At 32.5% G+C, this 14,953-nt stretch overlaps 1 protein-coding gene across 4 annotated transcripts in view; it reads left to right on the top strand.

Annotated features, from left to right (window-relative positions):
* Window positions 1-14,953, top strand: part of SCLT1 (sodium channel and clathrin linker 1) — a 145,619-nt gene that overhangs the window by 41,733 nt on the left and 88,933 nt on the right. For 3 of the 4 annotated variants that reach the window (XR_011501913.1, XM_014839182.3, XM_070504747.1), the window contains exons 6-9: window positions 1,596-1,731; window positions 6,297-6,419; window positions 8,085-8,150; window positions 12,232-12,302. Coding sequence is in view for 3 of the 4 variants with exons in the window: in XM_014839182.3 (XP_014694668.3) it covers window positions 1,596-1,731; window positions 6,297-6,419; window positions 8,085-8,150; window positions 12,232-12,302 (396 nt within the window). In the remaining variant the exon portion in view is untranslated. Of the gene's footprint in view, window positions 1-1,595; window positions 1,732-3,137; window positions 3,266-6,296; window positions 6,420-8,084; window positions 8,151-12,231; window positions 12,303-14,953 lie in introns of those variants that run through there. The other variant, XM_070504748.1, reaches the window with a different exon arrangement.

Here is a 14,953-nt window from a genome sequence, read left to right as displayed (position 1 = left end):
GTGATAGAAAATACAAAAAATAATGTGAGACATAGGGGAAATAGTGAAAAGAGCTAAAATTCATATAACTTGAGTCCTAGAACAAGAGGACAGAGAAAAACATCAATCCACAGATTAAAGAAACACTGTGCATGATAAGCAGAATAATACAAAAGTGCTGTGCGTAGGTACATTATTGTAAAATCAAATACAAAATCAAAGAAAAAGAAAAACGTGTTAAAGCAGAAAGAGATCATCTTCAGAGGAGCCGCAATAAGATATTAACTGACTTCTCAATAGAAATGATGGAAATCAGGAGACAATGGAATATCTTCAAAGTGATGAAAGAAAAACTAAGAATTCTGTACCCAGTGAAATATCCTTCCAGAAGAAAAGTCAAATAAGTACATTTTCAGGTGGAAAGAAATTGAGAAAATTATCATTAGCAAAACTAAAGAAAATCCCAAAAGGATAGTCTACAAAAAGAGGGGAAAATAATCACAGATGAAAGCTTGGAATTACAGGAAAGGGTAACTATGGGAGAAAATCTAATGAACATCAACTATTCTAAAACAATAATAATGTCTCTAAAATATCTATAGAGAATTAAAATACAAGACAACAATATTATAAATTTGGGAAAAGAGTAATTGGAGTTAAAATATTCTCAAGTCTCACATTCCCCAAAATAAATAGAATACTAATTTATTTTAGAATTTGGTAATTTAGTGATGCATGTCATAATCTCCAAAAGTAAAGCAAAAGGTCATATAACTGCAAAGACAGTAAAGTAGAAAAATGGGATAATGAAAAGTAACCCAAAAGAAAGCAGGAAAGGAAAGAAAAATCATAATAGGCAGGGAAAACAGAAAGCAAATACTGAGATAATAGATATAAACCCAAATACATTAGTAATTACATTAAATTTCAATGTACTACATGCTGCAATTGAAAAACAGTAATTCATCAGAGGAGGTTTAAAAAAAGAAACCAATCATAGTGTACACCTATCAGAGAGATTCCTAAAGTGTAAGAATATAGAATGGTTGCAAATAAGAGGATGGAAAATAGATATACCATGCCAGTGCTAACCAAAAGAAAGCTGGTAATATCAGACATAGGAGACTTTAATGCAAAAGGGATTTTTAGAGATAAAAGGGGACATTTCTTAATGATAAATGATATAACAATTTTAAATTTGTAAGTACAATAACAAAGCCTCAGAATAGAAAATTTTCAGATTTTCTGTTTTTCCATAATTAACTAGGTGGAACTACTGTCATATTTAAAATTTTTTTCAAACGACTTGTTTTATCAATAAAGTGTAATATCTGAATTTTCCCTTTTTGAAAAATTAAAATCTCCGTAGGACAAACTGAATTATGCTTTAATTATGACTAATTTAATGCATTTGAAATTGTGCTACAATACGTTTGTTCTTAAAGCACAGCATTTAATGGTAACTAAACACTTCTACGTTTTGAGGTCATCTTATAAATAATTTTTGTGTAAAGAATGATTTTTGACCCAAATGTTTATTTAGTTGACCCCAAGACAGTAATTACCACTACTAAAATGAATTTAGTTTATTATTATGTTAACTTTTTGTTCCAAAGGTTGCACAGTGAATTAAAAGATGCGGTTGAAAAGCAACTGGAGGCCCTTCCCTTTGGCCCAGAGATGGGAAATGATCTATATACAGATGAAGAAACAGTCAGGAATCTTCAAGAACAATTACAACTAGCCAATCAAGTGAGTGATATTTTTATATTTTTAATTATATCCTGAATAAATAATGAATAAAGAGTTTTAAAGAATTTGTGTTAATCGTTATATATGAATGATGATAACAGAATAACAAAATTGTTAACTCAATGATTTTCTACAATTTGCATAATAGTTAACAGGTAACAAAACTTGTAATATATACCCTCACTGTTTGTTATAAATAAAGTTGCCCAATATATATTTTGATTGAATCTAAAGCTTTTGACATGATTTTTTATGTCTTATAAAAATATTTTAGTGCCAAAGAAAAATTTTAAAGAAAAAATCATCAATTATCCACTTGCCTAAGTTTACATTTTTCTTTGTTCTCTCTACTGTGTGTTTTTTAGATTTTCAAAGATTATATAGAATTATATTTTTCTAAAGATATACTTTTTCTAGAATTACACTTTTTCTCCTTTTTACCTCCCTCATAGTAATTGAAATATTTGGGAAGCTATGTTATATATAGCCTGTTTTCAATACTGTAATTTTTTGTGATTATAGGTAAGGGAATTTTATTTTAATTTAAAATTTTATATCCTAGATATCTCATATCTTGTATGGACTTGAATCCCATTCTTCTACTTTGTAGCTGTGTGTCTCAGTTTCTTCATTTATAAATGAGGATTAGAAATTCTTTATTACAATTTTGATTTTATTCTTATCTATGAAAAGTCCTATTTTTTATTCCTTGGAAATTTGGTTTTGAAATTCTAAGTAAAGTGATATTTTAAGTTAATCAGATAAGCTATATTTACCTTGATAAGCAGCATTATTTAACACTGAATTTTTTTTTTTAATCTGAAAAAGTAATAGAGTAAAAGCATAATGAGGAAAACATATTCTTTACTCTGTTCTAGACCAGTATTATCAGGAAGGATTTATAAATGTTTATGTAGAAATAAATGGAAATTAATGTGGACTTATAAGTGGTTTTTAACCAGATATTAAATACATCTTTTATAAGCTGTGGCACAATATGCATTTCTTATTACTCCTGAAAAAGACTTTGATAGACCATATGTAAAAGAACCCTCTCTTGTACACCTTAAATAAATACAATGATTGTCAATCATACCTCAATAAAACTGAAGAAAAATTTAATTTTGACAAAGAAAGTGGAGTACAAAACTAGATAAGATTTGTAGTTTCAAAAAGACAAAACAAAACTGAAAAAGAACCCTGTCTCTAAAAAGCATCTCTCTATAGTACTTTTGTTGCTGTAATTTCCAGTGCTAAATTTTATTAAAACTTGAAAATTACTTTATTCCTTATTTTTGTTTAACCACATTTGTTCTCTCATGCTTCATTCCTTTCTTCTCCTGTCTTCCCCTCTCTTTGCCTTTCTCCATCTGCATCTTGTTTGGTGTGGTACTGTGTCTCAGAAGATGGTCCTACTTTTTTGCTACATTTTGGGTCATCACTTGATAGAAGATTTGGTGAGGTCCAAGTTTGAGCAACCAAAAAGGAAAAAGCAAATTGGTTATAAACAAATTTTCCCATGAAATCTATAAGGTACTTTGTATATGAATATAAAATTTTAACTGAATGAGTGTTTAGGTAATTTTATAAAGTATCAATAATAGAAAATGTTAATAAATTTATAAAACAATGAAGTCAAATGTTAATTCTTCTTATTATCTATACATACATGTTTATGTATTTCATTTTTAAAGGTCTGATAAAACACGTACAGTTTTGGTATCCATCACTAGATTGAAAGACCTTTGTGAATGCTTTAAGACTGGTTGAATCCAAACTGAACAGATAAAAACTAAATTAAATACAATTTATAATAGAAAATTGAGAGAAAAAGAATTCTTTATTATTATGCCTCATTAAAGTGCTAGGCATAGAGAGTTTAACTGACTATTCAAACATCTTCATTCATTCCACAAAATATTTATTAGGTGTCTATTTTGTACGAGGCACTGTCCTAAGTGTTGATGATACAGTGGAGAATGTTGGTTCCTGCTTTTCTGGAACACACAGACTTTTGGAAGAAACTTATGGTCAAACTTCTTGAGTTTGGTCCTCATTCTACTTTCTAGCTCTATGATCTTGGGAAACTTCTTCATGCTTTACTTTCCTCATTTATATAGAGAGAGATGATAATTCTTATCTTATGGAGTTCTTATGGTGATTATAATTTTAAAATCCCCATAAAGCACTTAGTGTAATGCCTAGCACATATGTAAGTTAATAAATTTATCTATTATTTTTATCATCTTTATCATCATCATTACTAAACTGCAAGATAAACAAATAAGAATTAAATTAGGAGCAAAAGGTGCTGTCTAGAGCAAGTATAATTGCCTTGCGAGCCAATAGCACTAGTACAATAAGTACCTAACTTAGTATTTTTAGTTTGGAGTATTTTGTTCTGCTACAATAGTGTGATTTGTAAAAATCTTTTGGGGGGCAATTTAAACAGTAAGAGCTCTGGAAATGTTCATGTTCATTGACCAATTAAGATGATGGCATAAAATAGATTCTAGGAATCTGTTCTAAGAAACTGTATGTAAAAATTTATGAATAAACATGTTCATTATCATATTGTTTATGATAATGAAAAATTGGAGGTAGTTTAAAAATTTAAGAATAGAGGTCATTTGAATTGTGTTTTTTCCAAATGATGGGTTATATCATTTAAAAAATTATATATTAGTACAGTAGTTCTCAAATTTTAGTGTGCATCATAATCGCCCACGGGCTTGTTGAAATAAGATTGTCACCTCCCTCGCCCAAGTTTCAATTTAAGAAGTCTGAGATAGGACTCAATGGTTTACGTTTCTGACAGGTTCTGAGGTAATGCTGATGCTGCTAGTCCTTTGAGAACCACTGCTCTAGGAGAATCTGGATTCCCTAACGAGCAGTCCAGATGATTCTTACTATCAGGCACATTTGAAAAACTGCAGTCAAAAGGTCTGAGGCATTTTTTTGGCCATTCTACTGAAAAGAAAACAGTCTTAAGGAAATGAAATGAATTGTCCAGGATTATTCAGCCAGGAATTAGGGATCCAGCCCAAGTCTCCTGGCTCTAGATTCTGCCTTTGTCTGCAAATTTTAAAAACTATGTAAGTTTTAGACAAAACTAATTAATGATGTTAGAAGTCAAGGTAATCGTTATTTGGTGGCAATAATAGTATCTGGAAGAGAGGGAAATCTGGCTTCTAGGTGCCGGTAATGTTGTCTTTCTTGAACTGGGTGCTGGTTACATGGGTGTACTCACTTTATAAAAAGTGATGATTTGTGTGTTTTCTGAATGCATGTTATGCCTCAGCAGTAGTTTCCTTAAAACTTAAAAACCTGTATTTATGTTAAGTTACAAAATGCGTATGTTTTCACTACACCTTACCTCGTTACTAAAACTGAGATAGTAGATTAACTCTGACCTAGGATTTAAATATTTGGGCTTTAGAGACAGAAATGAACGTTTCTTCCTAACCCTGACAACAACTTACTGAGGGACCCTAGGCAAATGGCCTGAACTTCAAATTCCACTTTTCTAAAAAGAGAATAATGCTGTCTATATGCTAGCTTAGAGTTTCTCAACTTTTTTGGTTTCAGGACCCCTATTCAGGATGCTTAAAAATTATTGAGGACCTCAAAGAGCTTTTTGTTTTGGTGGGTTATGTATCTGTCAATATTTATCGTATTACAAATTAAAACTGAGACTTTTTTTTAAAAAAAGGGAGCATAAGAATGCGTTCCAGTAGCCATCAGAATGATGACAGCATTACACATCGCATCATGTAAACTTTGGAAAACTCCCTTGTGCGCTCATGAGAGGATGAGAGGAAAAAGGGAAATAATGTCTTCACATTATTATGAACATAATTTTGACTTCAAGGGTCCCCATACTATATTTGAGAATTGTTGTATTGAAAGAATAGTTAATCACTTGAGAAAACTCACGTTATAAAATACCAAGTGAAAATAGTACAATACAAATGGCACATTATTTGATTCTCAGTTTTGTTCAAAGGAAAAAATACAAAATTCCCCCCAAATCACATTTATAAATATGAATATATCCAACATTTATAAAGATTGTATCTAGATGTTAGCAATATTGATTATCAGATGGTAAAATTATAGGTAATTCTTATTTTCTTCTCTATTTTCTATATTTTCCTAATTTTTTACAATAAACATTTATTACTTTTGCAATCAGAAAAATAGTCCTGTGCTTTACCGGGGACGGTTTTCTTCTTCAGTAATTTCTAAGACTTACACTTTGTTGTAGAACAAGGAAAGTGGTTTAGATCCATATTTCTGATTTAAGTGTTTTAATTTAAACTATGAAATCTGAATAAAAAGAATATTTTAAAATAAGGAATTTCCATTTTTAAGTTTATGGGCTAAATTATTAATATAACTTCAAATTGTCAAAAATATTGCAACTATACCATCTTTACACAAGTTCTGTTTTTACTTTGTGACTTTGTATACAAGAGCTCTTTCTGTAAAAGAATATGATTCATTTGTATTATGCAATAGCATGCTAATAATTTAACAAGTTCTCAAATGTTTTTGTTTTATAGGAAAAATCTCAGGCTGTGGAACTGTGGCAGACTGTCTCTCAGGAGTTGGACAGATTGCAGAAACTTTACCAGGAACATATGACTGAGGCCCAGATTCATGTAGTTGAAAGTCAAAAACAAAAGGTAATCTTGGATTTCATGGTGTTCTTGTATATCAATAAGAAATTGCATCTGGAGAATCTCAGTTTTGGAGAGGAATGCTTAAGTCTCTGCTATGTTATTTATGTTAACAATAGACAGATCTCTGAAGGTTAGAAATCTCTTGAACAGATAAGATAATTAAAGCAGTGCCTAGTGTATATTGGGTTTTATGATGTGATTAGCAATGGAAGCTGTATTTAGTGCTAAGAAGCATCTATAAAATTATTACGTATAAATAGACCTCCAAAGCTTTTATATTCTTGATTTCTTACCTGGCTAACAAAAAAAAAAAAATTATTCATTAGATCGTGGCCAATGAAGAAACCTGCTCAAATATAGCAACAATGCTATGTAAAATGAAAATGTTAACATCTTAAATGTAATCTTTTACTGAAAGAGATGTCAAGTTTGTCTAACATAAATTAATCAGAATAGAATTTTACAAGTTATTTATAATTTATAACTTGTAAAAGAACTTCTTTCTGTCCAAAGCAAGAATAATTTTATTTTCTTTCAAAGTGGACATCTAGCTTTCACTTTGTACCTCTGTTGACAAGAACTCACTATCTCAGAAGAACATCCGTTCCATTGGAAGATCTGCCTCCTCTATCCTTCCATTCCTTCTTTTTCTGTCAGATACATTGAAAACTGTGAAGTAATCCCAATTTTGATCCTTTTTCTGTGGATTTTGAGAAGGCAACTGTTTAACTACAGTTATCATCATGCCTCTCTTCAACTCTCATTTATTGACTTTTCAAATTCCAGTTAATAACTGTTCCTATTATTATCTTTGTAATTGGAGATTTCTAAAGAAGCCATAATAATGCTTACATAATGCTTTGCAGTTTACAAGGTTATTTTTCTATACATGCCGCACTTTGAAAATAATCCCCATGTGTCTGATCCATAAGGCTTTTACCTCTGAGATCTAGAAACCATTTCTAATATAAGTATGTTCTTTAAGGCTTTTTCTTCATTTAGTTCAATCAACTAAGCCATTAGGTTTTTGGTTTTTTCAGCTGAATACGATCATTCTTGTGCTGTAGCTATGAAGTAAGGGGTTTTTTGACTTTACAAATAATACTTTGTCCTTATTTCCCCGTTATCTATCAATCTTGAATTCTGTCATCTGACATATTAAGGGTCCTTCCCAACTTTGAGTCACCGGCACATATAATGTTTAATAGGATCATAACAGATAATCAAACGATTTAAAACTTGTGGGGCATTTAAGCCATGAGAATTTTTAAAAGTAGAGAACAGGGACAATAACTCTTGTGCCATAGTTCGAATGGTAGGTTTTGAATAGGTTTGAATGTGGTTTTCCAATATTTGACAAGGTCTCTTTAGCATGTCTATTTACTAGAGTTGATTTCTAGAAATAATGGTTTTACATAAAACAGAGATAGCTACATTGGTTTCCACATTGCCACCTTATTTAATTTTGCAATCGTTAAAAAAAATTTATCATTATCTTATCATTTCTTCAACTCTTAATTCACACAATAATAGTCAGAAGAAATACAACTGATTTCATCTAGACTTAGGCATAATGATTTTAGACTTGATTTTGGTTTAATTTTATTTAGGGGTTGCAAACAAAATGCTATTTATGTACACCTCCCCCCCCCCACCTTCCTGCTATAGGATCAGCTGACCAATTTTCAACAACTGACCAAGCAACTTCATGTTACTAATGAGAACATAGAAATGGTAAGTGAAAATATCCATTTGATGTACTTGTTTATATAAACTAGAAATTGTTACTATAAATAATGTTTATTTATGCTACTGCAAATCAACAACAAAGAAAAACATGTTGCATGAAATTAAAATAGGCAGGCAGTACTCTTTTATCTGTCGTTTTCTTTCACATTCAGTAGCATGACAGGGTTCACAGTACTATCTGGAGATGTAAAGTTGACATCTCTTTGAAATATATCCTAATCTGAAAATACTCTTGGGGTGCTTGGTAGAATCTCCTGAGAGTAATCTAGACTGTGAGCTCCTCAAGAGTAGGACTCATGCTTTATTCTTAGTATTTCATCTAGCACACTGCTGGGTATATAATGAGAGTAATGGCACCGTTAAACAAATGAGTAGCCCCATTCCTTAAAAATAGTAGGACACCAAGAACCATTTATTAGTTGATTGACCACCAGTACTAATTGGTACCTCTAAATTTCCCTTTAATTTTTCCTAAAAAGAAATACAATTATCCTTCCCAGTTCTGCTCTTTACCTTTTTGTCTGTCTCACTTTTCTGTTTTCTCTTCTTTTCTCACCTTTTCTTTTCCTTCTTGGAATTTTATTTTACCTCATTGTTGAGTAATAGGATTATGACATCCCAGGTAATTCCTCTCTTTTCTGTCTTCATTTTACTTAGTTATTCTGCTAATTCTTGTTAATCCCTAAAATGAAAATGTCTTTATTTAAGAGTGGAGTTGTGCCATCAAAAGTAAGGTTAATCCAATGTTATTCTGCTTTTTAAAAGTTTCTTCTTTAATCATGTAAAAAATTATTAAAGAAATTTCTTTCTATTTTGCTTATGTTAACATTTGGAATTTCTAATCGCTTATAATTGTTGATTATCTACTTCTTAGAGCTTTAAAATAGTATTAAAGTACTCCAGAACAAAATGATGACTGATTTCTGTAATTAAGAAATCATATTTCTACATAAAATTAATGGTTTAACCTAACATCACAATTATGCATTCTTTCTTTTAGTATATCTCCTAGAATTATGGGGATTATATAATCCTTTGGGATCTTATACCACAGAGCCTCTATTTTGTTATAAACAACTCAAAATCATTTTGATAAAAGTCATGGGAAAAGAATATTTGAGTATTCACAGGAAAAACTTAAGAATTTCAAAAGCAAAAGAATTCATAGTTTCAGACCAAAACTAAGAATAACAAGCTATGGATATAATACACACACACACACACACAAATCAAGCAGTTTTCATTAAAAATTTTTCTTATTACATGAATAAACTCATTTAAATGAATAGGTTCTTATTGATATGCAATAAATTGATGAGTATACAAGGAGTAAATAAAATATCTTTTCCCACCAATGCACATTAGAAATATCCAAAAGGTAAAATGCCCTAACCTGAATGGTACATGAAAGTACAAGTTTATATTTATTTATTAAGGCTGTAGATACAATAAGAGCTCACATTTCCTAGAAATTCTCTTTACTAAAATCATACGTATATATGTATATATTTTTTTGATGAGGAAGATTGGCCCTGAGCTAACGTCTGTTGCCAATCTACCTCTTTTTGCTTGATGAAGACTGTCCCTAAGCTAACATCTCTGCCAGTCTTCCTCTATTTTGTATGTGAAACACCACCACGGTGGTGTGTAGGTCCGTGAACCCTGGGCCAAACCCATGAACCCCAGGCTACGGAAGCAGAGCGTGCGAAGTTAACCATCATCACCGGGTTGGCCCCAATCGTATTCTTTTTTGAGATTTGCTCATCTCTATAAAATTACTCAAAAATATTTATTAATTGCATACTAAGTTCCTTCCACTGTCATAGGTTCTCTAGTTGCAAGAGAAATGTGCATCTATCCACAAAGCCCCTGTCTGCTTGGTAAAACAAGAATGACATATAAAATGATCATATGAATCTTATTCATATGAAGTGACTAAGGTGCTGAAATGGATGTTGATTGAAAGGGATGCTTCCCTGGACCTTTATGAATCTCCAAATTCTAGAAAATTAAGACCATATATAATTTTCTCTGTGATCACAAATACAGAACATCAGAGCCATATTCAGATGCAGTTGTTGAGCTCCTGCTAGGCTTGCTAGCAACTTAAGTGTGTTACTTCCCAACACTAGCTTCTTAAAATTCACAATGCCAATTTATACTTCTGCTAATTTCTCTACATCATTTATCTTTAAGGTGCTCCCAAATAGTAAAAAACGAAAGCATTATTTATGCAAGTGTTGAGACAGTGTATGTAATAAAACACTAATGGTGCATTACAGATGTTATAGAGGACTTCAGAGACCTGAATTCCTTCAGTGGGGGCTGAAGTTATTGGGATAGCTTCACAGGAGAATTTGAAATGATGTTAAAGGTCATCTATTCACCCAAATGATACAGACATCCCTCTATTAAATGCTTTTCAGTTAGGTGATCTTCTAGCCTCTGCTTTGAATATCCCCTGTAAAAGATATTATCACTTCGCCAAAGAGCCTGTGCCTTTGAACTCTGATTATTAGAAAGCTAAAATCTCTCTTATCAGATTTCTTCTCACTGATACATGATTTTATCTTTTGGAGTAAAGTAGAACAAGCTCACTTGTTCTTCAAGTCAATTCTTCTATTATTTGCGTGTAACCATTATGCCTTTTCTGATTCATGCCCAATTTTACACCCAGTTGTTTGTTTTTTTTAACTTTTCTGGTGTGGTATAATTTACCTACCTGTCTTTATTCTTTCTTTCTCTGCATGTGATAGTTGGTCTCTTAAATTTTGGTCTGTAAATTGAATACTAAATTCTGGCCTACAGTTGTCTGCTTTCCAAGATAAAGGAAAAGATGCAGTCCTCAGGCTCTCTTTCATGTCTCAATAAAGGCATTCATTCATTCACTCATTCCTCAAAGGTCTAAGTACCTAGAATGTACTAAATCATGTGCCAGACATTGGAAGTTCTAGGAGAAGCTGGTCTTCAGTAAAAGGCTCATATTGTAGCCAGGAATATATAAACTTTAAATATAAAGCAATGTGCATTGTAAAAGTACATATAAAGTTTTGTAAAAATGCAGAAAGGAAACAATTAATTCTGCCTTAGAGTGAGTGGACCACACAGGGTATGGAGGGATGAATTTTGGCAGAATGAGGACATCCCAGGTAGAGGGGAATACCATAGTGTATTAAAAATATGAAGTCAATGAAATTGGGTGGAATATGAGAGAAGTACGATGAAAACTGCCTCAGGGACTTCAGCTGGAGAGATGTATGTATGCTCTGTTGGAATGGGAAGAGACTGAAATCAACTAGGAGGTAATTGTAATCTAGATGACTTTGCCTATAAGGCATATAGATAAGGATAAGGAACTTGTCACATCATAGTAAAAGCAACACTTATGGAAGAAAATCAGTTCACTTAGAAAAATTTTTTCTCCACATGGAAGACTGCTTCATATCTTACTTTAGGTTCCTGCCCAGGCAGATGCCGAGAAAAGGGTCCCAAAGCATGTCATTTATTTGGGAGATGATACTAGGGAGCCCCAGTAGGGGAGTGGGGAAGTGAGACTGGGAAGGGAAGAGAAGGCAACCAAGAAAGGGTTTTTAACAGTCAAGCAAATTAACACTGTGGATAATTGAAACTTAATCCCACTAATGAATTCTGGAAGCCAGTGTAGAACACGGCTCAGAGTTATCCCACTGCAGGGCGCAGGAGATTGGGCTATTTACATGCCAGTTCCTTTCAGTCATTGTTATCAGGCTCTTCCAGAGCAGGCTGGGGCCAGGAATTCTACAACACCCTTAAGCCTTCTGCACAGGTAAGTGAGCAAAGGAGACTCAGGTGGCCAGAGAAAGCCATAAGAGACGGAAATGCAGATGCAGGTAGTTTGAAGTGAAGCAAGTGTCCACCAAAGCAGTAAAGGCAGGAAAAGATGGCCAGGGTTATATTTAACCATCAAAAAATCTAATCTTATCATGACTTCATTTAATTTTTTTCTACTTATATGCCTATAGTTAATCTCTAAAGATGTAGTTTTAAATATTCTGATACTGAATGTTTCTATTTTTTCTTGTGGCAGACGAACCAACACTTTCTGAAAACAGTAACTGAACAAAATGTGGAAATGGAGCAGCTCCGAAAACAACTTAGGTATTTTCAGAAGTGCATTTTGTTATCGTATTAATAATTATTTTTCTTCAGGGGAAGTGATGATGCCATAATTTTTCCCATGAGTGTTTTTTTCCTCCCTTTTAAGCTTTTGTCGATAGCTTTTTGTGTGTATGTTCTTTTGGGATGGGAAAAGACTGAAGTCAAGACTACTAGTCAGGAAGCAACTCTGATATATATGTGAAAGGATGTGCCATGATGGAAACACTGGAAACACCAATGCTTGTGGAAGAAAATCAATTCTCTTAGAGAAGAAATTTTCTAGACAGATGTGTCTTTCTTTGGATTCCCCCATAAGCAGACCCTAAGAAAAGAGTTCCAAAGCATGAAGTTTATTTAAAGGTAATGTGGAGAGTACCTATAGGGGAATGGGGAAATGGGACAGGGAATGGGGAGAGAAGGCAGCTAATAAAGGGTTTTTAACAATCAGGCAGCTTAATACTGTACATGTATATTGTGGTCTGGTGGTTTCATAATCATTGCATTAATAGACTTCACAGAAAAAACTCCAAATGACCAAAATTTTTTTTTTCACTTTTTGCTCTCTTTACTCATAATACTTAAAATTCAGAAGTGTAGTCATGTAAGATTTTCTTCTATGATGCAGTCATTTAAAAATATCTTTAAATTGTAACTTTTTTAAAAAAAAAAGAAGCATTTATTTTACAAAATTTTATGGACCACTTTTTATATTTTTATTTTGTTGCCTTCATCAACTTTTCATTAATTTAATTTAAACAAATTTACTTTCTTCTCCCCTAACATTTGTACTTATGGGCTCTTATTTGGTTCTCCTTATTTCTTTAGATGTTATTAATTTTACAATTTAAAATAGTAATGACTTATTTAATTTCAAGATCTTCTTCTTTTTTTCAAAATGGAAGTCGTTTTTTTAATTATGAGTAACGTAAGTCCATTATAAAAACCTTTAGATGGTATAAAAGTATATCAAGTTGCAGTGCGATTCTGGCACTAACTAACAAGAGTTAGTACAAACTTAAGGGCACAATCCCCAACAAGACTACCCTCACTCAGATGCCAGGCCCAAGTTTGAGGGTCCCCAGGTCACCCACAATTTTGACCAATTGGTCACATGTGTGGGTGTTCCCACTAACCCCCCAGGCTCAATAATTCTCTAGAATGGCTCAGAGAACTCAGGAAAGCACTCTTACTTATGATTAAAAGTTCATTGTGAAGGGCATAAATCAGGACTAGCCAAAAAAGAAGAGACCCATTGGGTGAGATATAGGAAGGTCTAAAAGTACAGTTTCCATGTCCTCTGCCTGTAGCATTAGGGTGCATCACACTCCTGGCACATCAGTGTGCTCACCAACCAGGAAGCTCACCTAAGCCTCAGTTTCCAGAGTTTTTATTGGGGTTTTATGATGTGTGTATGATTTATATTAAATGTAAATAATTTATATTACAATTTAATGATATTTCTAAATGACTGCATCATAGAATAAAACCTTATGAATATATTTCTGGATTTTAAGTCTTATGACTGGTTGAATCATTGGCCACTTGATTGAACTCAATCTCCAGTTCCCCTTTCCTCCCAGGAGGTCAGGAGGTTAGGCCTATATCACATGGCTCAAAGCCTCTACCCTCTAATTGTTTGGTTGGTCTTTCAAGCATGCCCCAAGTCCCAACCTGAAACTGTCTCCTCTCCCGGCCTAGTGTGAGTCATTTCATTAGCATAAACTCAGGTGTGGTCCCAAGGGCCTACTATGAATAACAAAGATACTCCTACTACTCAGGAACTTCCAAGGGTTTATATGCTCCATTCCAGGAACCTTAGACAAAGCCCAGACAAATTCTTTATTATACAGCTCAAAGTGGAAAATGAAAATCTTGTAATTCCATTATTTAGAGATAACTATTGTTAACTTTTTAAATGTATAACTTAGGTTTGTGTGTGTATTTAAGTATTTTAGTAAATGGAGGATATGAACACTTTTTAATAGCCTAATTTTTTTATTTTATTGGTATATGAACATCATATCAATATTGTCAACCTTAATGTTATATTATATTATATGGATGTGCTATATTTATCAGTTGAATTCTTATTCACTGTCCATTGTTATTCCTTTTCATCTTTAGTAGAATTTTTTTTATAGGCTACCTGTTCATTGAATATTAGAATTAGAACACTATTAGAACAGTAAATACATAACAACCCTAAGTCAGTCTTGGTTTTTATTATTATTTACTGTTTTTGTTAAATAAAATTCAAATACTGTTAAAAAAATAAAGTGAAACTTATCTAATTTAGGACATTTAAAAGAAAGGCCAGTTTGGTTGAATATTTTCTTATACATTTTTTTAAACTTCCTTTTAAACTTGTTTATAATGAAAACACTAGACACTAAAGCAAAAACTGACAGAAATATGAGGCATGGCAGAACAAGTCCACAATCATAGCAGAGATTTTAACCTTTCAGTAACTGATGGATGTAGAAGCTGTGAATTATGTGATTAACAACTTGATCTAATAGACATCTCTAGAACATTGAATCCATTCAGTTATTCAGTAGATATTTAGCAAGCATCTACTATGCATCAGGCTCTGATTTTGACACTTGGGGTGTATCAATATATAATACAGTTGAAGACCTCTGTCCGTTTAC

This window comes from Equus asinus, chromosome 3 (genome assembly GCF_041296235.1).
Source record: "Equus asinus isolate D_3611 breed Donkey chromosome 3, EquAss-T2T_v2, whole genome shotgun sequence".
Classification (NCBI taxonomy): domain Eukaryota; kingdom Metazoa; phylum Chordata; class Mammalia; order Perissodactyla; family Equidae; genus Equus; species Equus asinus.
This window is presented reverse-complemented; position numbering and strand designations above follow the sequence as displayed.